Source organism: Zingiber officinale, chromosome 3B (genome assembly GCF_018446385.1).
Source record: "Zingiber officinale cultivar Zhangliang chromosome 3B, Zo_v1.1, whole genome shotgun sequence".
NCBI lineage: Eukaryota > Viridiplantae > Streptophyta > Magnoliopsida > Zingiberales > Zingiberaceae > Zingiber > Zingiber officinale.
Genome location: NC_055991.1, coordinates 7,411,426 through 7,437,399, shown reverse-complemented (window position 1 = coordinate 7,437,399; position 25,974 = coordinate 7,411,426). Strand labels below are relative to the sequence as shown.

Here is a 25,974-nt window from a genome sequence, read left to right as displayed (position 1 = left end):
AACAAAAAATTCATGTTGCATAATGATAAAATACACAAGAAAGCTATCCACAAAATCGAATACAAAGCTAGTACCCCTATCTAAGTTTCTTCATCGATCTCTCTAAGTTTGCCTCATGTATAAAATAGTCCCCGGGCCGATATCGTCTGTGTCACCTATATGAGGGTTATCGTCCAAGATAAAGATGTTATTACACTTGACGCTTATCGTCTGGAGAGTCTCCCCTTGCTCGGCAACATAGAGCTCGTTGCACCGGCCATGCATCGGCCGCGAGGCACCAACGGAGAAGACGAAGCAAACGACGACGGCTTGAAGGACGGCGAGCAGGATGGCTGAGGATCTCTGGCTCATGACTACAGCTTTGATGTATCATCGAAGGAGGGGAATTGGGGTTATAACTTATGAACTGGTTGAAGGCTTGGAGAGGAGAAACTTGAAGACTTTATCAAAGAAATGTTCAATTTGGTCCACAAAGTTTCTACATTCCGATCTTAGCCGTTGGCAAGGGTAAAATGAAAAAAAAAGTAGTTGATATCATGTATCCAATTTATATCAACTAATCTTAGGGATAATCGATTCAGCTCTACGAAAATTTCCATCGGCGATAATAACTTATTTAGATTAACCGTTCATTAAGAAAAATTTATCTGTTAATTTATCAGAAGTTAAATTCGATTCTTAAATGTCCGAGAAACTAAAAAGACGTCCTATTATTGTACTCTTACATTTTTTATCAAGAGATTCACCTACCAAGTAAATTAAAAATATAACTTAAATCCTAAATTAATATCACATGGGGAGGAAACCCAATTGAAGAAAAATGATCACTGTTTTATGTTGGCATTTGCATCTAAAAACAAAAGTATTGTAAAAAACTTGAAAACAAGGGGTGGTTAAAGTGAATTTCCTCAAATAATTGGTTCACCTAATGAGAGAGACTGATGGGGAGAGCGTGGTTGGTTGAACGACTTGGGTGGCCTTGTGAGAAAGTTATCAGAAAAGTCCATGAACTTTATTAAATTGACTGATTACGGAGATGATCATCGTTAAATGGAGTAGGAAATTTGGAGTTGATGGCATGTTTAACGTCGTTGTTTGACAAAGAGACAGGGGTGTCTTTTCCATCTTTTCTTTTCTTTTCCTTTTTGTTTTAGAGGAAAAGGAGAAAATGCTCTGAGCTTTGAGTCTATTCCTTGATGAATGATGTTTTTTAACCTGAGATTCAGCTGCCGAGTAAATCTAAAGTATAACTTATGCACAATTAGAGATAGATCCTAAATTAATATCACTAGACAGGGAGGAAATCCAATTGAAGAAAAATGATCAAACCATTCACTAGACGTAGACGAGAACACACAATCGAAAGGAAATGATCAAACCATTTGCTTGTAATAGATAAGATTGAGATTGTGTTCACTAAAATTGCAATATTTGAGTCGTCAATTTTATGCTTTAATTTTATGAAGTGCCAGTCATGTCAGTCTACAACGATTCCAATCGAATACGAAGAAAAATTGAAGAAATAATTGACGTTTTACCAATAAGGCTTCACATCTGAAGAAAATGTGGTAAGTTACCTCATTGTAGTCTTGTGTTCAATTATCACAGTCTTACAAATTGATGGACTATGGAACCCGATTCGTGGTCCATGTCAGGCTTGATCAAGTGCCCATTAATGGACTCGAGCTCACAGACCGATTAGTGTCGGGCAAATTTGGAACAGATTTTTGAAATATTACGTAGCATATAATATTATCCTTTTTATTTGAATGAAAGGGAAAAAAAACACTTAAACACACCAATTCCTTGTTTACAGTCGCTTGAAAGAATATATTAGTTGATAAAAGAAGAAATGAAAGGAAATATAGACACACTCTATAACATGCATTATTAGATTTTATCATTGGCGGGGGCGCTGGGGACGAGCATATTCGCCTTTTGCCACAATTATTAGATTTTATCACATTCGCCTTTTGCCACATTATTAGATTTTATCACGCGCAAACTGATCCAGTCTTGACTCAACAGCCAGCAGCTTTCAAGAATTTGTCGTACGGGGTCGCGGCCGGTAGTCTGAAGGACTCCTCACATTCATTTGACAATGGGTTACTGTGTAGAGCTTGCTCCTCTTCGATTGATCTTAGCGCTGCTGCAGGATAATGCAGGACCTGCCAGGAGATACAAAGTCTCTGTTATGTGTAAATAGTCACGGAAAGAAAGATGGTCTGAAAATATATTTAGGGAGACTTGCCAAGTTTGCATCCACTGCATCGGGGATTTCCTCTTCTGGCATGACTCTGCAGTCAACTTGCGGTTGCTTGAAGCTTCGAAGAACCGACATCTTTTCTTTCTTCCCGTTCATTAGGGCTTCACATTGGCTTTTCATCTGGTCATATGGTACTGGAATTGTTGGAGTTGGCGAACTGGCAACTTGTCGCGCTGTCTCGTTAACCTGCAAGTTCAGTGGCAAGAATGCTCATAATTTAGGAATGCACGCATGGAATATCACTAGACTACAAGAACATTTATTTGATAAGCTGTAAACTTGGTGCTAAGAGTTTCAATATCATTCGGGAACAAGCAAGGAGACGATTTTCAAAGTCTGAATTACTTCTTGTGAAGCTAAAAAAAAGGAAAAACAATCTGTAGCATTATCGTTTTCAAATTATAAGGCAATGTCATGCATCTAAATTATATTATAGGGTAATACCATTTACTGCAAAAAAAAAAAGATAGGAAAAAAAGCATTAACAACAACAAATTCATGAGTCCAGTATTTGTCTCGTCATAAGTTTTTCTAAATCAATAAAAAAACATGTGCAAACAATAAGTCTACCTAAGCATAAAAATCATGTTCACATCTTTTTTCCCATATATTTCTTCATTCATTAATTTAAAATATATAAATAAATAAATAGCATTCACAGTTCTCTCGGTCATCATTTCCCAATGTTTCACAGTTCAGTGGAAGTTCAGACAATATTTTGGCTATCAAAATCTTGCTGACCTGAGTTTGAGGATAATCATCATCATTAGGCTTGGACATCTATAATAACACAAAATTCATAAACCAAATACACTAGATAGAAAAAGATTAACTCAAGTTTTGGTTTTGGTTTGTAAGCCAAGTAAACTTATTTGAGTTCAACCCTGTATGTGTAGCAAAATATTATTATATTAATTAGTATCCCTATTAGAGTCATTGGCTATTTGTGTTCATTGTCAAACAAAAAAAATCTTAAACTATAGCAATTTTTGATGTTATTAACCTTGCTTAAAAAGTAGCCATTAATTAATTTTTCATTGATATATTTTCAATTTAAAACTGAACCAACCTGAAATGGAACAGATAATTCAGTTTGGTTCCAATGGCAAAAATGATTTGGATTCAGTTTTGGTTTATATTATTCAAAGAAAAATATTTAAGTTTGGATTTGATTTTTCACAATCTGATACACCAAACCATGCTAATGTTCGTTACTAAGTTGCTGTAAGATCCTTATGTAGGATTTCAAAGATAGCACATACCGATTCAATCAATTGGTTAACATTCAAGACATCAAAATTTTTCATAGACTCGGGCATCTTCCCATCAGACTGCCTCCTGAATGCTTCTGAAAATGGGTCCGCATCCTCCAAAAATGTAGGAGTCATGACCTGCATAATGAAAGTAGGAAGATCTCATTTATGAGAATGTTGACCTAGACTGACAACTGAACACGAGAGAGTACCTCTTCAAAAGATTGATGTCCATTTTGAAAAAGAGGCGAAGACGGGTAAGATGTCTCCATGAACAAAGGTGCACCAGTTGGAAGGGTATCATCAGGGGAAAATTCTTGTAACATCTGCTCTCTTACACAAATGAGCTTTCCCTGCAATGTGGTTGATAAAACATTTTACTATTAGCTGAACGGAAAACAAAAAGGGAAAAATTATGAAAAACAATCAGAAAAGTGGAACTAGTTAAAAGATGAAAGTATGAGCAAGCAATGAATTTACCTTTGGTAGACTCTCAAATTTCTTCGTCAGCTGTGAAATGACAGCTTCTTTTAGTTGCGTATCATTTTCAACTTTCTCAAGTAACTCCATTGCAGCAATGTCATCTTCCTCAGAACCATAAATGTAAGAGCAAGATTCTGTTTCTTGCAACCTACCCTCTTCAATTAGACAAAGATGAGGATCAACCTGCAAATCAGACTACTTAGTACAACCTTAGGAGATTCAAATGAAGTGCATAAACATTATGAAATGTCTAACCATTGTGTCCATCTTCACCGATGTAATCACATCTGGAATATCACCTACCCTGGCTGAAAATATAAGCATCGATGTTGTCAGGGTATACAAACATCTTCTACGTGAAGGCTGCAAAGGGTCTGCATTACTGATGATATGTTAGAACAACAGGATGAAACTTTCAGGGCGCCCTGATGGCACTAATACTGAAAGCCCAACACAAATTCTATTTAAACATTTAATTTCCTTATATGTATGTTATAACTAGCATTCTATGGAAATGTAAGGAAAAACGTAAGGTTTGTTATTTCAAAATTTCATTTGCTCTAATGATATGTTAAACTTACTGTAACTGCTCCTGAGATTTGAATTAATATTCTATTCACTATTTCTCTCTCAATCAAACTTAGTCTACTTAGTTGAATCTTAATAGACTGAATTTATTATAAAGACAATAAATTATTCATGAAATACACAGTTTTGCAGTTCTAGTCTATTAATAAAAAAAAATTCTCTTTGATTCTATAAAATTGCCACCAGAGGCATGAGCCATTATTGTGTAATCTCATGGCAAACAATCATATTTTTCCCCTCTTACTCTTCATTCTATGTTGTGTTAAGCCCTGTGTTCCATAACCATTGCTGCCACATCACCCCTCACCATCCACAACATCTTCCCCACCTCCACATTACTCAATTCCTTTCTGATCCTACAAAAGAAAAAAAAAGATTGGATTCATTGGAAGGGACCTAGTGAACTTTTATTGCAAAAAACATGAGGGAACAGAGCTTTAATTGGGATCTTCAACGTGCAAATTTCAATTGTCAAATCAATTTGTTTTGTAATATTGCAAACTCACTGAACATTGTTTGTGGTTATTTTGTTGGAAAGTTTGAATATATTGCCAGTATATATATAATACTTGTCATATTAGAAACAATGGGATTAGTTAGTCCCTACATTGTAGTTCAAGTAGCGTCAGGCTTGGGATTATATAAACATTGGTTGTAAACACTGATTGAAATAGACTTTTCTCCACTTTGTATCAGAACACCCATATCTCTTTATCTCTCTGTAGCCCCTCCTCTTCTGCATCTTTGTAGACCCTACATCAACTCTACTCTTCATTCTCCTTCCACCATTTCCCCTCTCCCTAATCATCCCATCCCTCCTCTCAACCAAGGTTCTCAACTTGACTATTCCACTCAGTTTATCTTCAACTCAACTATCGTGTGTTTAATCCATAATATGCACTAAAGTCAATATATTACCCAGTATTAGCAAGAAGACCACAACTTGGAAATTAAACTTCAAACATTGAAACAAGATAAAATTTGTCGGTCATGAACTGATCTTTTCACATTGAAAACTAATCATATTGGAGTGATCAAGGAATAAAAAGTAGCATGATAATCAAAGGAACTCACTTTTGATCTCTAGAGCAATCTTCCTCAATGAGAATGCTAACTGAAAACAACGAACCAGGACCACATGACTAGAATTCTAGCAAGAGCATATGAATGTGTCAATCAAACATGAAAAGAAGAATTGGTATCGTCACTGATAAAATGGCACAAGTTGACAATCATTTCTCATGACAAAACAAGTTAGAGTAAGCATGCTGCTCCATTAAAATTATAAATCAGGTACTTTCCTAACATCCAAAATCATTGATATAGATGATTATCCAATCAAATATTTTTATGTAAGCACTGCACATATGATAATTTGAATCTTCACAAATCTATCTTAATTTCCATTATGAGATTCTCGAAGTCTTGGTCAGCCCTCTAGCCTTGACTTGCACTTTGGCTTTAGTGCAATTTGACTGCGATGGAGATACATTGTAACTTCTTGAGCTTTTTAAAGTAGTGATTACCAGTTGACAATATGAAAAAAAGAATATTGTACACCAAAATTGTAAGAAACTGGTCCAAGAAGTAGGTACCTTTGTTCGAGAAAATAATAAAACCAGATTGCATGTGTGGGCCAATGCCTCAAAATTTGCAGGGGTATTTTCTGGTGACATGGCTTGGACCCAAATTGATGACAGCAAAAGACCCAGTTGGTGACTACTCAGTCGCATAAGAATCAACTCCTAATTAATCAAATGAAATTAGATGATTAGTACAGACAATTCCATCAGATATGAGAATATAAGTCCAATTTAAATCTATTAGTACAAATTTTTTCTTTCAAGAAAAAAGTCATTGTAAAATGTCATTATCAACAGCTAAAGAAGTAACAGCGCCTACTTCCTCGGCAAGTCTGCCAGTTGCATTCCCCTCAGTTGAATTATCATGATGAAGAAATGCCATGCTCTGACTTTTGTTCTGGCAAGGGTCAACTCTGTACTGCTCAGAGCTTGCATAAGAGTTTTGCAATTCTACCTCCATCCTCTTTCCGGTGGCCTCATTTTTTTCCTTTACATTTACTAGGGATTCATTGACATCGGAGTTCTTGAATCTGAGCTTCTCCAAAATGATTCTAGAGGAAGCATAACCTGACAGTGCTACCAAATGTGTTCCTTTTGGATCATATCCATTGAAAGAAAGTGGAATAACTGGAGTTGACCAAGGACAAACAATTGTGGGCGTAAGAACAGAAGAAAAGATCCGATGAGAGCCAACTCGTATATCATGCTCAGGATGTGACATTGCTAGAAGCAGCTGGTGAAATAGTGCATCTGGAAAAGCCTGCAATGTATGGATACATCATACACCTGAATTCACTAATATATTGGAAATAATAAACAGAACATAAGGCGATCTTACCTTTTTTTGATACGACAAGTCAGGGATGGAGGCAACTAGCTGACAAGTGCGGTAGACAGAAGAAACTGTTGCTCTGGCTACAGTAGTGGTAGTAGGAATATTTTCCAGTAGAACAGCCATCATGTCAATAATAGGTCCAACATCTCCAACCTGTTAATCAAATATGAAAGAAATCAAGAGACTGAAGGAAGCTCCAGTGGCTGATGATAATTGAAAAAGTAAATTATATTCAAAAAGCTAGTTTGAACTCATCTATGTGTTGAAACTAAAAGGACCTTATTGACTAATTTTCTGATACAATTTTCCACAGCGAAATGGAGCACAGAGTTCCATCTCTCAGAATCTTCATCATCCATATTTGATGCTTCAATTGAAAATTGTAAGCATTTGCGCAAATGCCTTGTCAAGTCACTTATTGAAGTGATTACAGATAGTGAGGCTTGGAGTTTCGCTTGCAATGTAAGATGAGCAGCAACATTGACGATATTGACCTGCATGATAAGCTGCTTGCCTGTATTCTTATGATCTAGGTGCTTTATTAATGTAGATATCAACATATCATTATTCTGTCCTGAAAGCAGACAGAAGCTATGTTTATCCATGCCCAGCAGAGGCTAAAATGAGAAAACACAACAAAGGAGCAACAGAAAATACCTGAATTCTCCATCAGAACCTGCAATTCAGATAGCACAGAACAAGCAACTCCTTTCTCAGGAGACCAGTACCTCCCACTGTCAAGTTTACGAAATAAAGGATCTAAAACTCGTCTTACAGTGGTTGCTTCTTTGGCAAGTTTAGACATATTATGCAAGCAAACTTTTGACCAGTGTGCAGGGCATTTTGTCAAGTCCCTGCTTAACAATATAGAAGTTAATAGCACGAAACAAGGTAAGAAGGACAAAAACACATCAACAGACAACTTTTTACACTGAAAATTACGAAACAAGATAAATAGAAGGGAAAAAATGTGATAACAGTGAAGTTCTTACACTGTGGCATCAAGTTCCACATTTATGATCTGATGTACTGTTAGAACTTTTTTCCAGGAGTCCTGGAAGGATGAAACATTATCTTCTACCCTAACAACCTCCTCAGCCCATTTATTCTGATCATGAATCGACTGGAAATCATGCTTACTATTATCAGAGCCAATTTGAGGAACCTCGTAGTTATCCAAGATCACTTCGACAATCTGTTTCAAGTAGAGGAAACAAATATAAAACATTTTTCCAATAAAGGCAAGTAGGAAACACACAAGCCCTAGGAAATAAACTAACTAGCGATCAAAATAAATATATCATGAGAAAAGTTCATGAACCCAATTTGAATCTCCTATAAAATCTAAAATGTCACGGCAAAAAATGACATTCTAAATCAATAAAGTCAAATATACATAAATCTGCCTTTTCATCACCTCAAAGTGTTAGGTCAATTTAAGACAGACAGCTAGTAGCTTAGTTGTTATGGGCTTTGGTAATGTTGCACAATGCTTTTGGACCAATTCCAGCCAGTCACTCAGGTGGAGTTTACCCCTTCCTTCAATAGAAAAAAAGGTCCAAAATCGGCCTATTCGTTTTCCATATTAAACAAAACATGAAAAGTTGCATGTGACTAGTGATGTGTATGTGGTACCCTCCAATCTAGGTATATGTCAGCTAACATCAAGAGACAGAGATGTTAATATAGAAAGCTAACAACCCAATAAATTGTATGGAAGGGACTAATATCAATTAAGGAATAAAATCTAAGAATATAAAATTTAGTCAAACATGGAAAGTTTTATCAAATTATTGGTCTTCATCTAGCATGACTAGGCAAACTTTTTCAAGGTAAGATTTCAAGGCACAAAGTGGAAACAGCCACCTTAGATTCAGAAATAGGATTCAGTATAATATCCTTCTTAAAATGAGTTTGACACTTCATAGGATCAAATGTCAAATAAATGCCTGAACTAGCGATAGAAACCACAGAGATTAGGATCACCCTACCATCTTAGAACTGTGACAAAAGATTTTTGTAACCATTAATGCAAAGGGATGGTCCTTTTGACTTTCAGACGCCAGAAAACTGAATAGATAGTTCATCCAAAATTCAACAGCAAATATTTATATTCTATTTCCATCCTACAAACATAAGCAAGCAAACACAATTGTGCAATGTAAAAGGAATTTAAAAAGGAAGGTGACACCAAAATATATCCTATACATGAAGTGTGCATAACATAAGATTCTTTGTTGCTAAGAATAAGAGCTGATAAATTAAAAAGAACTCGATCAAATGCCTCTAGGTACAATATCTGTAAATTGTAAACTTGGACATAATAATCTTGTTAGGATAATGAAAACTCAGAATACAAGGAACAGTGAAAAGGAAAAACTTACATCATCAAAATTCATCGAGATATGAGAGTATTCACCCATGAAAAGCACCTGGAGTCAAGGGATAAAATCAGTATCTCGATAAAGAAAGAAACTGGAGATAAAAAAACATGAATGGAGGAAGGCTAACATGTCTTATCGATAATGCATAGATTCATCTTGTCCCAATTCATGGATTTATTAAAACCAAGAGTTTTACAAATTAATTTGGATTTAGAAACTAGCACAGTGAATTTTCATACATCTAAGAAAAATAAAATATTGGTAAATTATTCGGCATAAGCAAACATGCATCAAGGTATGCCAGCTAATCACAACAGTCAGAATAACTGTTTCCAGAATAACAGCCAATCCCAACCCCCCCGGAACCAGGAATAGGGACTTACAAGAAGATAGTAAACTCAAGCCACTAACTAAATTTTGATGATCTTGCACTAAAATAAAAAAAATACGACAGAAAGACAAGCTTACAGTAGCAACTTGACTCTGATAAGTAACATAGCAAACTGGCATTAGAAAATAATAATAATAATAATATAGATCAAGTAATTTGAATTGAACATTGTGGATAAAGGATTATAGAAAAATGAAATTGCAATTCTTGCAGATCATGGACTAGAGTACCATGGAAGAAAGAGCTTGCAGGCCTGCGGAACGCAAACGAAGTCCCCTATCATCTTCCCCTACTTCTCGACTAAGTCCGCAAAGCTTTGGTATGAAGCCTTCTACATTGAACATGTATGTGCTATCCACCTTGTACAAATGCATACCACAAAAGAACAAATAAGTGCACCTGACAGATGATCGATCAAAATTTAATCTGACAAAATATCAAGAAAGCTGTGCAAACCAAGATTATACTAGAAGTCCAGGAAGTTCTGTGGTCAACTTTTGACACTTGGCTACAGTAGAAATTTAACATTTTTAAAACCATCAATATCCAATTAGGAGTATTGAAGTCATACCAGAAACCACCATTTTTATGAAAGATGTTAATTCCCAAAGAAAAAGAGTAGGAATAATGATACAACTGTGCAGGGTAATAGTGGCGTGTCTAAGTAGAATAGGTGTGAAACTAAAGCACTTTGAGACAATTAAGGTGTTTAAAGAAGAAGCCCTAAGGAACTACCAATCCATCTTAATCAAGGAAAAGAAATAAATCATAGTCGGTAGTTAGGGAGGAGGTATCAATGTCTAAAATAATGAAATAATGTGCACTTATATCCTACTGGAGCATTTAGAAGCTAATTTAATTTAAACATTCACTTTTCACTATTAAACAAATATCTTCAACCAAAACAAAAAGACAATACAGAAAATAGGTGCCTAACAAAAGAAATTCTATAATATATTCATTTCTCTTAAGAAATTGCAAGTTCCAAATCTAACTCTCAAACTTCTTTAATATTGTCTCTCATATAGGACAAAAAAGATGGACAAATGCCAAGATTATTACATCAATTCGACTCTGGAAGCAAATTCTTTTTAACTTGGCAGCTCACATTTGCTGATTAAGTAAACTGCAACAAAGATTGCAGTGAAAGCGTATTACAGCTCTAATTACTTCTGATCTTTCTAGTGGCATATTTGACACTGCTTCTTTAATTACAGCAACAATAAACATCACCAATATGAGCATATCTATAATTACCAGCTCCTATGATTCGAATACACATCAATTCTCAGGCTCCGCTGTTATCCACTACATTCAAAAGGGTTTGAGGAAGGTTATGTTATTTAATCATATGTCTGGTTCAAGTAATGAGTGATTCTCAGGTAATGGAACATGTCTGCCACGTTAGCAAATGGAGGATATGGCCCGGAATGTAATAACCTTGGAAGTGTGAGGATAACTTGAACCAAACACACCCTTAAATGCCTATCAAAACTTCCCTACACTATGAGATATCAACTCAAAAACATGATCTAATATTTGTTGTTGTTAACTACAATAATATATCCTTCATTACAGAAAAATAATAATTAAAACATATAAAAGATCCTAGCAACACTGAACAAGTTACCTGATTGTTAAGGAAGTCAACAAGTGTAAGACAACCAAGAATACACATATCGTCTTGTTGTGTTTGGTCAAGTAATATTTGCACAATGCTCAACAAGCTAGTAGCATACAATGGCCTGAGTGAACATAATTAAACCAATTAGAAGATGAATTAAAGCCCAATACCACAAGATAACAGAATTCATTCTAAATATTAAGGAATTCGAACTAATACCAAAAGTGCTTTAATTTATTCACAGCATTATATTGATATATTTCCAATTATTATCCCACCTTGAGAAAGATGAAAGAGCTTGAATTACTTGCACAAAAAATGCAACAAGATGCTGACTTTGAAATGTTAAAGATAATGAGGAAACATTTTCCTCTCGGATAAAATCATAATGACTACTTGAGAAGTCAAGGGGTCTAGCACATAATTTCCAAAGTAAGAAATTATGATCTCGGACACCAATACAACAAATTTTAAATATGTATGCACTTTGCCCGTACACTGAGAGATGCACTGACAACTCCTGCGTAGTAAAGTTGTATAAGATAACAAGAAGGAGAAGCAATAACTTCATCAAATCTTTGTCAGACAGATAAACATTAGTTGGTGAGAACCAATACTACCGGTATTTTTACTTGTGAAGATATAACATGTTGTCAACATGAAATGAATTGAAACAAATTGTATAAGAAATACAGACACCAAGTATTTAACTCACTTTCTCATTCTTCTTTTCAAGTATCATGCCTATGTTAATTATCAGGTGACTACAAGACATAATATTCAAACATTAGTATGGCCGAGTGAATATAAGTTCACCAAATTACTAATCAGTATCAATAAAATATTTTTCAGAACGTCAAGAGATCATGAAGGGTAGTGTAGAAAATTGAAAGTTCATCATGTTTGTCTCATTAATGTGAGTCACATCTTGCATACTTCTCTGTGGTGTTCATTCATACAACAATAATATGACTGTTGTATTTTATTGACATCAACCTAAACAGGAAATGTCCAAGTCCAAGTCTTTGTGCCTTTGCATCAAAAGGGGAAAACCTTCGCAAGTTAGAACAAGATTGACTTAAAAAGTTCAAATACAGGTAATAACTAGCAAGTGCGGAATTTTAAAAAACAAAAAGAAATTAATTAACAAAACAATATGCATTATAATGTGATAATCTAAGATAACATGTACAATTTACTCACATTTGCTCCTTACATGATGCTAATAATTTCCTATAAACACAAGGGACCACTTTTGCCAAAGAAAAATGTTCATTTCTCAATTCTTTATAAAATCTCTGCTCCAAGTAGTTCGTGATCTACAGATAAAATACACATCAATTACAGAATAAGTCTTCAGATCAAACTCGACAGGAAAAATAGATACAATAAACTAAGTTTCTCTTTAACAACTCGATGAAGAAATTTATACAGCATCTAGATGATGACTTGAGTAAATAACCAGAGGAATTACAAATAGTTTTTACCAGTCTCCTGAAGTGGTGACTAACACTTGAACAGAAGTAATCAGAACTAATTCCAACTACATTTTTATAATTCAACAAAAACTCCAACTCATTGAAGGAAGGTACAGAAGTACAATATTCTAGCAAACTTGGATACAATTACGCAAGGAAAAAAGTTGCCACTATTTGGAGGCAATTCCAGCATAGAAGCCTGCCAGATATTAGACTTGGAGCTACTTCATTAAATGAAAGGAAAAAAACACAGCAAGCATGTAGTCCATTGACAAAATATATTCATGCCAATCCTGCTATGACATTAAATGTGTTAATTTAAAAGGGAGAAGGGACATCACAGATTCTCAGTGCCTTGTATGACTCGAGCTCCCACCTAATTTTGAGCTATTGATGCCTTTTTCTTCCTTTATTTGTTTCATCTCTAATTCAAAGACCATTAACAGCATATGAAACAAAATATGCAGAATACTGTGTCCTATGTACTAGTTTGAGCTTATATTTGCAGTAGCATATGAACCAACACCAGGCCATTATGATCCTATATGAAAGATAAACTAGTAAAAAATTGTCTCACTGTTGCATTTTTATATCATGCAAATTATTCAATCAGAGAAATGATTGGCATATCACAAATATACATTGAAAAGAGAAGAGGAGCACAATCAGTTAGTCTTGTCTTGCATCTCTGATTTAATAATTAAACATATCTTCTCCCTTCTTGGTCCTTCCCCACTTCAGTCAATTTATGTCAGCTCTCTGTTTCCTGATGAACTTCACCCACTAAGTGGAATCGGCTATATAAATCCTCTTATACCATTGGACTCAATCTCCTACTACTATATCCTCATCTATATTTAAATGAGTTTTATGTTGTTACTAAGATTTCCCTATTCCTTGATTAATATGTGTATTTGTCATGATCTCACATCACCTAAGTGGGACATTTATCGGTCACCTAAGTAGATTGTCATACCTTCTTACACATGTCTCTTTGAGTTTTCCCTCAATAGGTGCAACTACAACTTTCTCTCTAATATTATTATTTCGTATTCTATCATGAAAGTTGTTAGGATTACAGTAGCCATCCAAATTTAACATGGTAACAAAGGAAGAGATCTTATGTTTGAATCATGAAAGCCATTGTAATTCCAAAAATATCAATCAAGTCCATGAGTGGTTGGATGAGTCCAATCAACCCACCCACAACAAAGGGAAGTGTTAAGTGAAACATACAATTGAAGCCTTTCCTAATAGTTTTTGCTGCGGAAATTATGCTACGCCAATCAAACTTGGCATGATTAGTGTAAGCCAAAATAAAGAAGAAAGGGATATGAAATGAAGGTTACTCAACTAGAAATAGTAGAAAGAGACACATTTAAGAAACAGAATACGTTTCAAAATGAGGTGATATTCCCCACCTAAGCACAAACTATATGTACCTAAGATGGGCAAATGACAAAGGTACCAATTGTTGGTACCCCAAGGCTGTTTTGATGTGATCAAATAAGTTAGGTTAGGTCCAGTTGTGTTTAACCTTGTGTCTAAGTGTACAGGAACTTAGGAGCACAGGGCGTCGAGCAAAAGACGCAGCTAGCGAGAAGGATGGCACGGGAGAGAGCCGACGGGTTCAATGCGTCCGAGGGACGAGGTGCTGCGGAAGAGTACGCGGGCGGACAAGAAGGAGGCGCGCGACGTTTCCGAGGGACGAGAAGCCAGGAGCGGAAGCTTGCTCGAGAAGGCCGAAAGTTGGGTTTGAGTGAACCCTATTCCTAATGGCCGAGATCACCCAAGCAAGAGGAACCGGAGCAGAAGAACCGGACCGAGGCGAGCGAAACCGGAGCGAAAAGCTCGAACTGAAAAAGTCAACTTGGTTGACTTTCCTGGTTCGGGCGCCCGGAATCGAAGTTTATCTAGATCGTGTTTGATCGCAATCCATTGCAAAGGGGATAAAATTGTATCCCTCTCCAGGCGCCTGGAACCCTTCCAGGCGCCCCGAGCAAGACTATATAAGCAGCCTTGCTCTCAAAGCTTTACAAGAACATCAAATACAAAAAAAAACACTTGTGCACTTTAGTTTTTGTTTAGCCTTTTTTTTTGTTTATTGTTGTAAGAGGTTTCACCGCCTGAAGGAGATTCTTAGTGCGATTCAACTTCCTTGGATTAACAACCTCCCCAGTTGTAACCAAGTAAATCTGTGAGTCTCGTCTTTTTAGTTTATCTTTTATTTTGTTTATGCAAGTGTTTATTTTATTTAAGATATAAGTCCAAGGAAGGTATTTTTGTTTGTTTTTGTGCGGGGGTTATTCACCCTCCTCTAGCCGGTCGCCAAGGGTCCTAACAAGTGGTATCAGAGCAAGGACACTTCAGGAAGACTAACCGCTGATCGAAGCACCGAATCAATGGCCGAACCGAGCATATACCCACCGAAGTTCGAGGGGGAGTTCGCGAGCTGGAAAAAGAAAATGGAGATATTCTTTAAAACCGACTTTGAATTACTTTTAATAATGAAATTCAGTTTTGTAGCACCCGAAGGAAAGGAAGAATACCAGTGGACAAAGAAGGAGCAGACCGATTTCGTGGCAAACGGCAAAGCAGAGTTCCATCGAACGTCCTACCGCCACAAGAAGTCAACCGGATCGGCACCTACGACTCAACAAAGGAGCTTTGTGAGAAGTTCCGCTACACGAAGGGACGTCCGAAACCAAGCTCGCGAGACGGGATCTGTTAAGGAATCAGTTAAGCAACATAAAACTAGAAGCAGAAGAAACCGTTGCACATCTTCACTCGAGAATGAAGGAACTAATCACCGGACTCACGAATCTCGGAGAAAAGGTAAGCAACCGAGATTCGTTAAGGTACACGCTTAATGCATTTCCTAGATCTACTAAGTGGGCATCATTAGTAGATGTTTACTATATTTCTAAAGATTTAGATTCTGTTATCTTAGAAGAAATGTTTTCAACATTTAAAGTCCATGAAACGAGATGTGCATATCCGAAGAAGCCGAAGCACAACGTTGCCTTTAAGGCAAGGATGGACGAACGAGATTCAGAATCCTCTCCGGACGACGACGAAACGGTAATGATGGTAAGACAATTTAAAAAATTATTTAAATATAGAAAAACTACCCATCTGCAGGGTAGAAAGAAAAGAACAATCAGATGCTACCATTGCAACGAAGAAGGGTACGTTAAAGACAACTGTCCTAAGATAAAGATTAAGGACAAGGACAAAGGGAAGAACAAGAAGCCTGTCCAATTCATCAAGTACAAGACACTAAAGGCGACGTGGGACGAAAAGTCGTCTGAATCAGAAGTTGAAGCTGTTGCCGGACTTGCATTAATGGCAAGTCATCAAGACAACGAAAACGAAGCAAGCTCGTCCGAAATGCGCATCGAGAGCATCGATGAAGGGGGAGCGACATCGGAAGAGAGCAACAGTTCAGGGGGAGCTACGGATAACGAGAACGACAAGGTAAGTTAAGTACGATCTCTTCCTCCCGATAAGTTATTTAAATTTGTTAAATTATTATCTAAAGATTGTTGCAAATTAGAAAAAGAAATTAAAGAGTTAAAATTAATTCTAGCCCAATCTTGCCTATTAGAAGATTTTGAAAAGTTAAAATTGGAAAATGATGAATTGAAAATACAAGTAGAATACTTGAAAAATCATGCATGCTTAAATATTAAAAATCAAAATATTAGGAAATATAATAATTTGAACTGGCATTTTAATTACCACAAGGGACAAATTAGGAAAATTTCTCAGAAATATATTCCTAAAAGATTTTTAATTAACCCAATGGCTAGAACCTATGTTGGGTTCCAAAGTCTTGTCTAAATTGAACTTTAATTAGACTTAGGAATTTCAGCAAGAAAATTAAATATTTGAATTTACTTAAGAGGCTTTGTCTAGAAAGTGGTTGTTGCTCCAATAACCAAGAAGACCTAGTGTCTCGCCATAGTCTGGAAGCCAATTAATGAAATAAAATATTTAATTGACTAACTGATAAAGCATTTAATTGTAATTAAATAATATTTTAAATAATTACTCAAAACATTTTCCTTTTGGTGTTTTTAACTTAGAAAAAACTTAAAATTTTTTTTGGAAGTATCAGCTTTACTTTACCAAATTATTGATATTACAATTTTTTTTTATATCAAAATATTTTTTACTTAGAATTTTTTTAAAAAATTATTGCATTTTTTTAAAAGTGCTATTAAAATTATTTTCAAAATTTTCAAAGACTTGATAAGTTTTTCAAAAAGGTTGAAAATCTGATTTTTTTTTTTTTTTTTTTAACTAAAAAACTTTCCTATTTTTTGAGAAATTTACACTTAGTTTTCTTTTGGTACCCCATTTTTTATGTGATCAAAGGGGAGAAAGGAAGATTAAGTCTAGGGGGAGGTAGATTAAATATTTTTCAATTTTTGCACTTTAACTGCAAATTTATTGATTTTTGCACTTTAACTGCACATTTATTGCTTTTACTTTATGTTAGTTTACCCTAACTTAACTTGGGTTGCTTACATCAAAAAAGGGAAGATTGTTGATACCCCAAGGTCATTTTGATGTGATCAGACAAGTTAGGTTAGGTCCAGTTGTGTTTAACCTTGTGTCTAAGTGTACAGGAACTTAGGAGCATAGGGCGTCGAGCAAAAGACGCAGCTAGCGAGAAGGACGGCACGGGAGAGAGCCGACGGGCTCAATGCGTCCGAGGGACGAGGTGCTGTGGAAGAGTACGCGGGCGGACGAGAAGGAGGCGCGCGACATTTCCGAGGGACGAGAAGCCAGGAGCGGAAGCTTGCTCGAGAAGGCCGAAAGTTGGGTTCGGGTGAACCCTATTCTTGATGGCCAAGATCACCCAAGCAAGAGGAACCGGAGCGGAAGACCCAGATCGAGGCGAGCGAAACCGGAGCGAAAGGCCCGGACTGAAAAAGTCAACTTGGCTGACTTTCCTGGTTCGGGCGCCCGGAATCGAAGTTTATCTAGATCGCGTTTGACCGCGATCCATTGCGAAGGGGATAAAATTGTATCCCTCTCTAAGCGCATGGAACCCTTCCAGGCGCCCCGAGCAAGGCTATATAAGCAGTCTTGCTCTCAAAGCTTTACAAGAACATGAAATACAAAGAAACAACACTTATGCACTTTAGTTTTTGTTTAGCTTTTTTTTTTGTTCATTGTTGTAAGAGGCTTCTCCGCCTGAAGGAGATTCTTAGTGCGATTCAACTTCCTTGGATTAACAACCTCCCCAATTGTAACCAAGTAAATCTGTGAGTCTTGTCTTTTTAGTTTATCTTTTATTTTGTTTATACAAGTGTTTATTTTATTTAAGTTATAAGTCCGAGGAAGGTATTTTTGTTTGTTTTTGTGTGGGGGCTATTCACCCTCCTCTAACCGGCCGCCAAGGGTCCTAACAAGTGGTATCAGAGCAAGGGCACTTCAGGAAGACTAACCGCCGATCGAAGCACCGAATCAATGGCCGGACCGAGCATATACCCACCGAAGTTCTAGGGGGAGTTCGCGAGTTGGAAAAAGAAAATGGAGATATTCTTTAAAACCGACTTTGAATTACTTTTAATAATGAAATTCAGTTTTGTAGCACCCGAAAGAAAGGAAAAATACCAGTGGACAAAGAAGGAGCGGGCCGATTTCGTGGCAAACGGCAAAGCAGAGTTTCATCTGCTGAGCGTTCTACCGCCACAAGAAGTCAACCGGATCGGCACCTACGACTCAACAAAGGAGCTTTAGGAGAAGTTCCGCTACACGAAGGGACGTCCGAAGCCAAGCTCGCGAGACGGGATCTGTTAAGAAATCAGTTAAGCAACATAAAACTAGAAGCAGAAGAAACCGTTGCACATCTTCACTCGAGAATGAAGTAATCACCGGACTCATGAATCTCGGAGAAAAGGTAAGCAACCGAGATTCGTTAAGGTACACGCTTAATGCATTTCCTAGATCTACTAAGTGGGCATCATTAGTAGATGTTTACTATATTTCTAAAGATTTAGATTCTGTTATCTTAGAAGAAATGTTTTCAACATTTAAAGTCCATGAAACGAGATGTGCATATCCGAAGAAGCCGAAGCACAACGTTGCCTTTAAGGCAAGGATGGACGAACGAGATTCAGAATCCTCTCCGGACGACGACGAAACGGTAATGATGGTAAGACAATTTAAAAAATTATTTAAATATAGAAAAACTACCCATCTGCAGGGTAGAAAGAAAAGAACAATCAGATGCTACCATTGCAACGAAGAAGGGTACGTTAAAGACAACTGTCCTAAGATAAAGATTAAGGACAAGGACAAAGGGAAGAACAAGAAGCCTGTCCAATTCATCAAGTACAAGACACTAAAGGCGACGTGGGACGAAAAGTCGTCTGAATCAGAAGTTGAAGCTGTTGCCGGACTTGCATTAATGGCAAGTCATCAAGACAACGAAAACGAAGCAAGCTCGTCCGAAATGCGCATCGAGAGCATCGATGAAGGGGGAGCGACATCGGAAGAGAGCAGCAGTTCAGGGGGAGCTACGGATAACGAGAACGACAAGGTAAGTTAAGTACGATCTCTTCCTCCCGATAAGTTATTTAAATTTGTTAAATTATTATCTAAAGATTGTTGCAAATTAGAAAAAGAAATTAAAGAGTTAAAATTAATTCTAGCCCAATCTTGCCTATTAGAAGATTTTGAAAAGTTAAAATTGGAAAATGATGAATTGAAAATACAAGTAGAATACTTGAAAAATCATGCATGCTTAAATATTAAAAATCAAAATATTAGGAAATATAATAATTTGAACTGGCATTTTAATTACCACAAGGGACAAATTAGGAAAATTTCTCAGAAATATATTCCTAAAAGATTTTTAATTAACCCAATGGCTAGAACCTATGTTGGGTTCCAAAGTCTTGTCTAAATTGAACTTTAATTAGACTTAGGAATTTCAGCAAGAAAATTAAATATTTGAATTTACTTAAGAGGCTTTGTCTAGAAAGTGGTTGTTGCTCCAATAACCAAGAAGACCTAGTGTCTCGCCATAGTCTGGAAGTCAATTAATGAAATAAAATGTTTAATTGACTAACTGAAATCATTTAATTGTAATTAAATAATGTTTTAAATAATTACTTAAAACATTTTCCTTTTGGTGTTTTTAACTTAGAAAAAACTTAAAGTTTTTTTTGGAAGTATCAACTTTACTTTACCAAATTATTGATATTACAATTTTTTTTATATCAAAAATATTTTTTACTTAGAATTTTTTTAAAAAATTATTGCATTTTTTTTAAAGTGCTATCAAAATTATTTTCAAAATTTTCAAAGACTTGATAATTTTTTCAAAAAGGTTGAAAATCTGATTTTTTTTTTTTTTTTTAACTAAAAAACTTTCCTATTTTTTGAGAAATTTACACTTAGATTTCTTTTGGTACCCCATTTTTTATGTGATCAAAGGGGAGAGGAAGATTAAGTCTAGGGAGAGGTAGATTAAATATTTTTGCACTTTAACTGCAAATTTATTGATTTTTGCACTTTAACTGCACATTTATTGCTTTTACTTTATGCTAGTTTACCCTAACTTAACTTGGGTTGCTTACATCAAAAAAGGAGAGATTGTTGATACCCCAAGGTTATTTTGCTGTGATCAAACAAGTTAGGTTAGGTCCAGTTGTGTTTAACCTTGTGTCTAAGTGTACAGGAACTTAGGAGCACAGGGCGTCGAGCAAAAGACGCAGCTAGCGAGAAGGACGGCACGGGAGAGAGCCGACGGGCTCAATGCGTCCGAGGGACGAGGTGCTGCGGAAGAGTACGCGGGCGGACGAGAAGGAGGCGCGCGACGTTTCCGAGGGACGAGAAGCCAGGAGCGGTAGCTTGCTCGAGAAGGCCGGAAGTTGGGTTCGGGTGACCCCTATTCCTGATGGCCGAGATCACCTTTGACCGCGATCCATTGCGAAGGGGATAAAATTGTATCCCTCTCCAGGCGCCTAGAATCTTCCAGGCGCCCCGAGCAAGACTATATAAGCAGTCTTGCTCCCAAAGCTTTACAAGAACGTGAAATACAAAGAACCAACACTTGTGCGCTTTAGTTTTTGTTTAGTTTTTTTTTTTTGTTCATTGCTGTAAGAGACTTCTCCGCCTGAAGGAGATTCTTAGTGTGATTCAACTTCCTTGGATTAACAACCTCCCCGGTTGTAACCAAGTAAATTTGTGAGCCTCGTCTTTTTAGTTTATCTCTTATTTTGTTTATGCAAGTGTTCATTTTATTTAAGTTATAAGTCCGAGGAAGGTATTTTTGTTTGTTTTTGTGCAGAGGCTATTCACCACCACCCCCTAGTCGGCCGCCAAGGGTCTTAACACCAATTGCACACATTTGCATGGGGTGAATGTATGATGCTAGTAGGGTAAGACAAAATTGCATCTTGATCGATTTCAGAGCTTCCATTATATATCTGTGGCAACTTATGATGCATTGACAGAAAATACAATCAGATCAGCCTCAACAGAATGGAAGTGTAACACATTGAAAAAATTGGGATACTATCCATTATAATGTCTCACTAAATTTGTTATTTGAGATAAATGATGGTCCCACAACACTGGACATTCGTTATGCAGCTTACATGCAGAAGCTCATGATGTGTGAAGGGAACAAACACCAGGGTTATTCTAATGTGTTAAATACTACGCTACAAACCGATTATCAGCAAATAATGGGAATAAATGGCTGATGAATGGAAAATAATGCAGGTATAAGAACATGCATAGCATGACGAAACATCGTCCAAAAGTAGAAAATCACATCACTTCATCAAGAATTTCAAGTTCAAAGTAATTTGGAGTTATACAGTGTGTTCCTTGCTGCATGTCATGGAACTATCATAGATAACATATCTTAAAACTCCTTCAATGACAAGTTAGGTAAGCAACAGGTAGGAGGAACTTAAGGTAAAAACACCTAATAGCACTGAAGTGGACACCAAAAAGTTCTTTGAACAGGCAAAATGACAAAAATTTCTCGTACTCCCAATTAACAGGATTATGTCCAAGTGACAGTATTATTTGATTGTAGCATATATTCAAACATTATCAATGCAAAGAACAAACATAAAGGGCAGCCTGGTGCAAATGCAAAGAACAAACATAACATAGGAAAATCAGTATTCAGCAGTAAAATCTACCATGGTGATTTAGCACAACATGCAGTGGAATAACAGTAATGATGCAAACCTTTGGGATACGAATTGGATTTTTTGAGGCATAATCACAAAGCTTGCCAATCATTCTGTCATTTGGTTCTCCATCCTGTAATTTCACATGAGCAACTAACATTTTCTATGTTTGTAATATATTTTATTTTAGGCAATAACAAGTTAGCAAGCTTCATTTTGCACTGGTACTGAAAGTTAATAGATACTTCGTGCATAGTTATTAGTTGGAACCTGGATCAAAACTACTCATAATTGGAGTATGAAATAAATACATGATAAATTATGACATAAAAAGTTGTGTATCAACTCTTCCAGACCTAAACTGACAAGTTCTTCATACTGGGATACCCCTAATTCCCAACCAATTTCTTTTCTGCTAAAAAGGGATGCTAAATCTGCTCACAAAGAACAATGCGGCCATCAATTAATTACTCAATTGATATAAGTAGATGCTAGAACAGTAAATTGCATGTAATGCACATCTATTAGCAGAATACCTTGATGATCTGTGAAAAAGGAAGGTCATAGTTGGTAGATCTATTTGGCCATTTGTAAAAACAACAATGAGTTTGCATGTTAGAACAGAACATTCTTCCAAATCAACAACATCCATTGAGAATGGAATTAATTCTGGTGGCATTAATTGATAACACCACAAGAAAGGGTAGGTTGGTTGGTCAACAAGAAGCAAAACTAAAGTCTGATCGAAGCATTATTCACAAACTTGGTCAAATTTTTTAAGAATAGTTTCAGTTTTACCAATAATTATTTCACTAAAATATAATGTCTAGTCCTGTATGAGATTACAAAAACAGTTTGAAAGAAACTGAAGCTGAGATGGATAATGAACAAAATCTAAGGACAGAAAAATAGCATGACAACAAGTGTTGCCCATCCATCACAGTCCAGTTAACTAAGCTTCAACAGAATGAAAAATAAAAAAAATGAAAATTGTAGTTCCATTGTAAGTGAATGGCTCACCAGAGAGCGAGGGAAGACATCTGTGAGGAGTTTCTTATACCGTTTAACGGGTTGCCGTGATCGTGCCCGCAAAGATGGGCAGAAGCAACAGAGCCTGCTGCATGCAGGCAATACACGCCTTGACATGACCCCCATTTTCTGTCACGCCCCAATTGTAGAGTATAACAGAACGCCAAATACCTACTCAAGAAATTACCTTGTATGTTAGAAAGCAGACTGTATTAGAACAATTTTCATTTCATAACTAACCTTTCTATAAATCCTTATTTGTAGGATATATGTACATATCAAAAATATATTTACAAGATAATTCTTACCAAAGATTCTTACAAGTACTAGAGCATTCCACTCAAACCCTTTAGCTTGGTACATGCACTTCTTTATCTGAAAAGAGATTATTAAGCACAATTTGAGTATATACCCAGAAGAGTTAAAGTAGCACATCAATGAGAATGAGGATATTATAATACATTCAAACAAAGAAACCAAAAATACTTATAAAAAAACTTAATTATAGATTCCATTTAAATCAAATCGGTGGCATAGAATCCAACATCAAGAATTTAATCTAATCTATTGTCTCAGGTTCAAGTTATGACCATGATCAACTCTAGTGGTACAGGTCACCTAGCACAGCTACACTTTTGATTCAGTGCCATGACAACCTGACCAACATATAACCCCACTATAGAGATAACCTCGAAACTAGTTAATCAATTAAATGTGTTGGTCACTTAGCACAGATACACACTCACTTTTAATGAATAGTGGGAACTAGTATCATATGGCAATTCAATGCCATGTCAACCTGACCAACATATAAATTATAAGCCCACCAAGTTGGTGTCATTTTCACTTTATAGCCATCAACTTGAAAGTAGTTAATCAAGTAAATGGGTTGTCAAACTTTCTCTTGATATAACAATTGACACTAATCAATACACAACATTTTCAATATATATATCATATATGATCTGAAACTTTATTCATTTAATCATAAACAATAACTATACATATCATGACATTGTGCCACTTTTGTGGCAAAAGGCGATTCGCTTGCCCCCAGCGCCCGCCAACCCGTCCCTAGGCCAACACGGAGGAGGTAAATCACGGGCGACTACTAGCCATTAGTGCAAATGGTCAAGGCATGGGGGAAGGCATGCTCGGACGTGCGGAGTTTCGACCCCAAGACCTCATGTGACAACACCCCATGCCTCAACCACCGCACCATCCCGAGGGGACAACGTTGTGCCACTTTGAAGTTTGAAGTCATATCTTATGGTACAAGTATCATATACTAAAATGATCTAGATGTTCTCTTTTGAAACTGGAATTCCTAAACAAGTTTGCCCTACAACTAATTTAATAATTATTAAAAACTATAAGAAATAAGAAAAAGAACAACCTTGGTATTTTAATGATTCCAAGATTTGGTAGAGGCTTACATTATGGATGGTCAATGTTCTTTCACTTTTGATCAAAGGTCAAACAAGGACTACTCCCCACCACACCCTCTTGTTCTACTTCCTCAAGAACACAACAACATTAACCCTTTCTTCTCTGTTTCTTCCCAATTTCTTCTTCCTCCTTTCCCCTTCCTGTCTCTGTTCACAGAGCCATTCTGAGCAAATCCTACAGCCTGCTGCTCTCTCTCCTCTTCTCTTCCCCATTTCATTACTGCTCACTGCAAAGACCTCTACTTTCTCTCGAAGTCAGCAGTCCTACTGTCCACTTCCTCTTTTCTTCTTCCATCTTCCTCTGTTTGCTGCCTTCTCTGCTCTCGTCCTCAGTGAGAATTCAACCTGCAATCTTCCCCTTCCTCCGATCCCTTGATATCAATCCTTCTTCACCACTCATTGCCCTTGCCTCAACCCACAGACCCCTCTCCTTTGATCTCCCTATCTTTCCTCCTATATAGTTAGGTGGTAAGCTGGTCAGTTTGATTGAAAAATAGATTTAATCTAAATAACCAATTTCAGGCCATCCCCACAATGTCACCTTCCAAACTAAACTTGCAAGTGTATATCAAGAAACCAAACAAAATGGGAATTTTCCTGACAATATTGTGGCTTATCAATTCAATTTCAAAACAACTATTAGAATTCTGAGAAACAACCAAATAAATATAGCCCTCCTAACTTTTAGAATAAGAAAATAGGTCCAAATTATGTGTAGTCCTTCCCAACACACCCTAACTCACCTCATGCTTTAAGTATAGCCCTTATACAAATTCTTTATGTTTAGTGCATCGTTTCACATAAAAGATGTTAAATCTAAAAATGTTTAATAAAATAAATCTCTAAACATGCATCATTATTAGTAAAAAGATAGACATTATATATGCATCATTCTCGGCTAAAGAAACAAAAACATTAAACAAGTTGTATGAGGATAACAAAAGTACTGCAAACATGTATCATGATAAACATAGTAAAGAAGATAATCATGCTATCAATATGCATAGAGTGCAACAGATAATGAGCTTCCTCGAGTCAGGATATCAATCAAAGCCTGCACAAGTTGTTATTCCCAAAGGTAAGATCATCATTCCTGAGCCAGGACCGAAAGGGTTTAATTTTGGTGTAAAGAACTTAACCTCAATCTCTCATCTCAAGTTCCACTACAAAACTCCACCTCTTTCAATTTATAGTTCCCACAATGGGAACAATCCCCTCATCATACTCACCTCAAATCACTCTTCAATACATACACACTCCACTCACCTACAACCTGACAACATGATTAAATCACTTCTAAGATATGGAGTCCTTGATTGATTATGGAGACACAACACACAATTAAAGCTCTTTTAATCAACCTTTTCCCCTCGAGTCATCACTAACCTGTTGAATCTTGCCCTTAAGCAAAAGGGGAGGATTCAACTTTAAGAAGAAGGCTT

The 25,974-nt window shown here is 36.4% G+C and overlaps 1 protein-coding gene across 2 annotated transcripts; it reads right to left on the bottom strand.

The window, feature by feature from the left end:
* Positions 1-1,724: 1,724 nt before the first annotated feature.
* Positions 1,725-25,951, bottom strand: LOC122055751 (protein SEMI-ROLLED LEAF 2-like). Of its 2 annotated transcripts, XM_042617344.1 has the most exons (21): positions 25,919-25,951; positions 23,393-23,459; positions 23,076-23,255; positions 22,114-22,188; positions 12,611-12,726; positions 11,414-11,528; positions 10,014-10,142; positions 9,393-9,440; positions 8,001-8,203; positions 7,666-7,862; positions 7,287-7,582; positions 7,012-7,161; positions 6,493-6,933; positions 6,186-6,335; positions 5,665-5,740; positions 4,258-4,376; positions 4,000-4,185; positions 3,732-3,872; positions 3,529-3,657; positions 2,252-2,452; positions 1,725-2,168 (listed from the first exon to the last, which is right to left on the bottom strand). In XM_042617344.1, exons 3-21 carry the CDS (start codon positions 23,208-23,210, stop codon positions 2,022-2,024), a joined length of 3,054 nt encoding a protein of 1,017 aa, XP_042473278.1. In that variant the 5' UTR covers positions 23,211-23,255; positions 23,393-23,459; positions 25,919-25,951; the 3' UTR covers positions 1,725-2,021. The 2 variants fall into 2 exon arrangements, with proteins under 2 accessions (XP_042473278.1, XP_042473279.1); XM_042617345.1 differs by lacking the exon at positions 25,919-25,951 and having other exon boundaries at positions 23,076-23,271; positions 23,393-23,465.
* Positions 25,952-25,974: the final 23 nt, after the last annotated feature.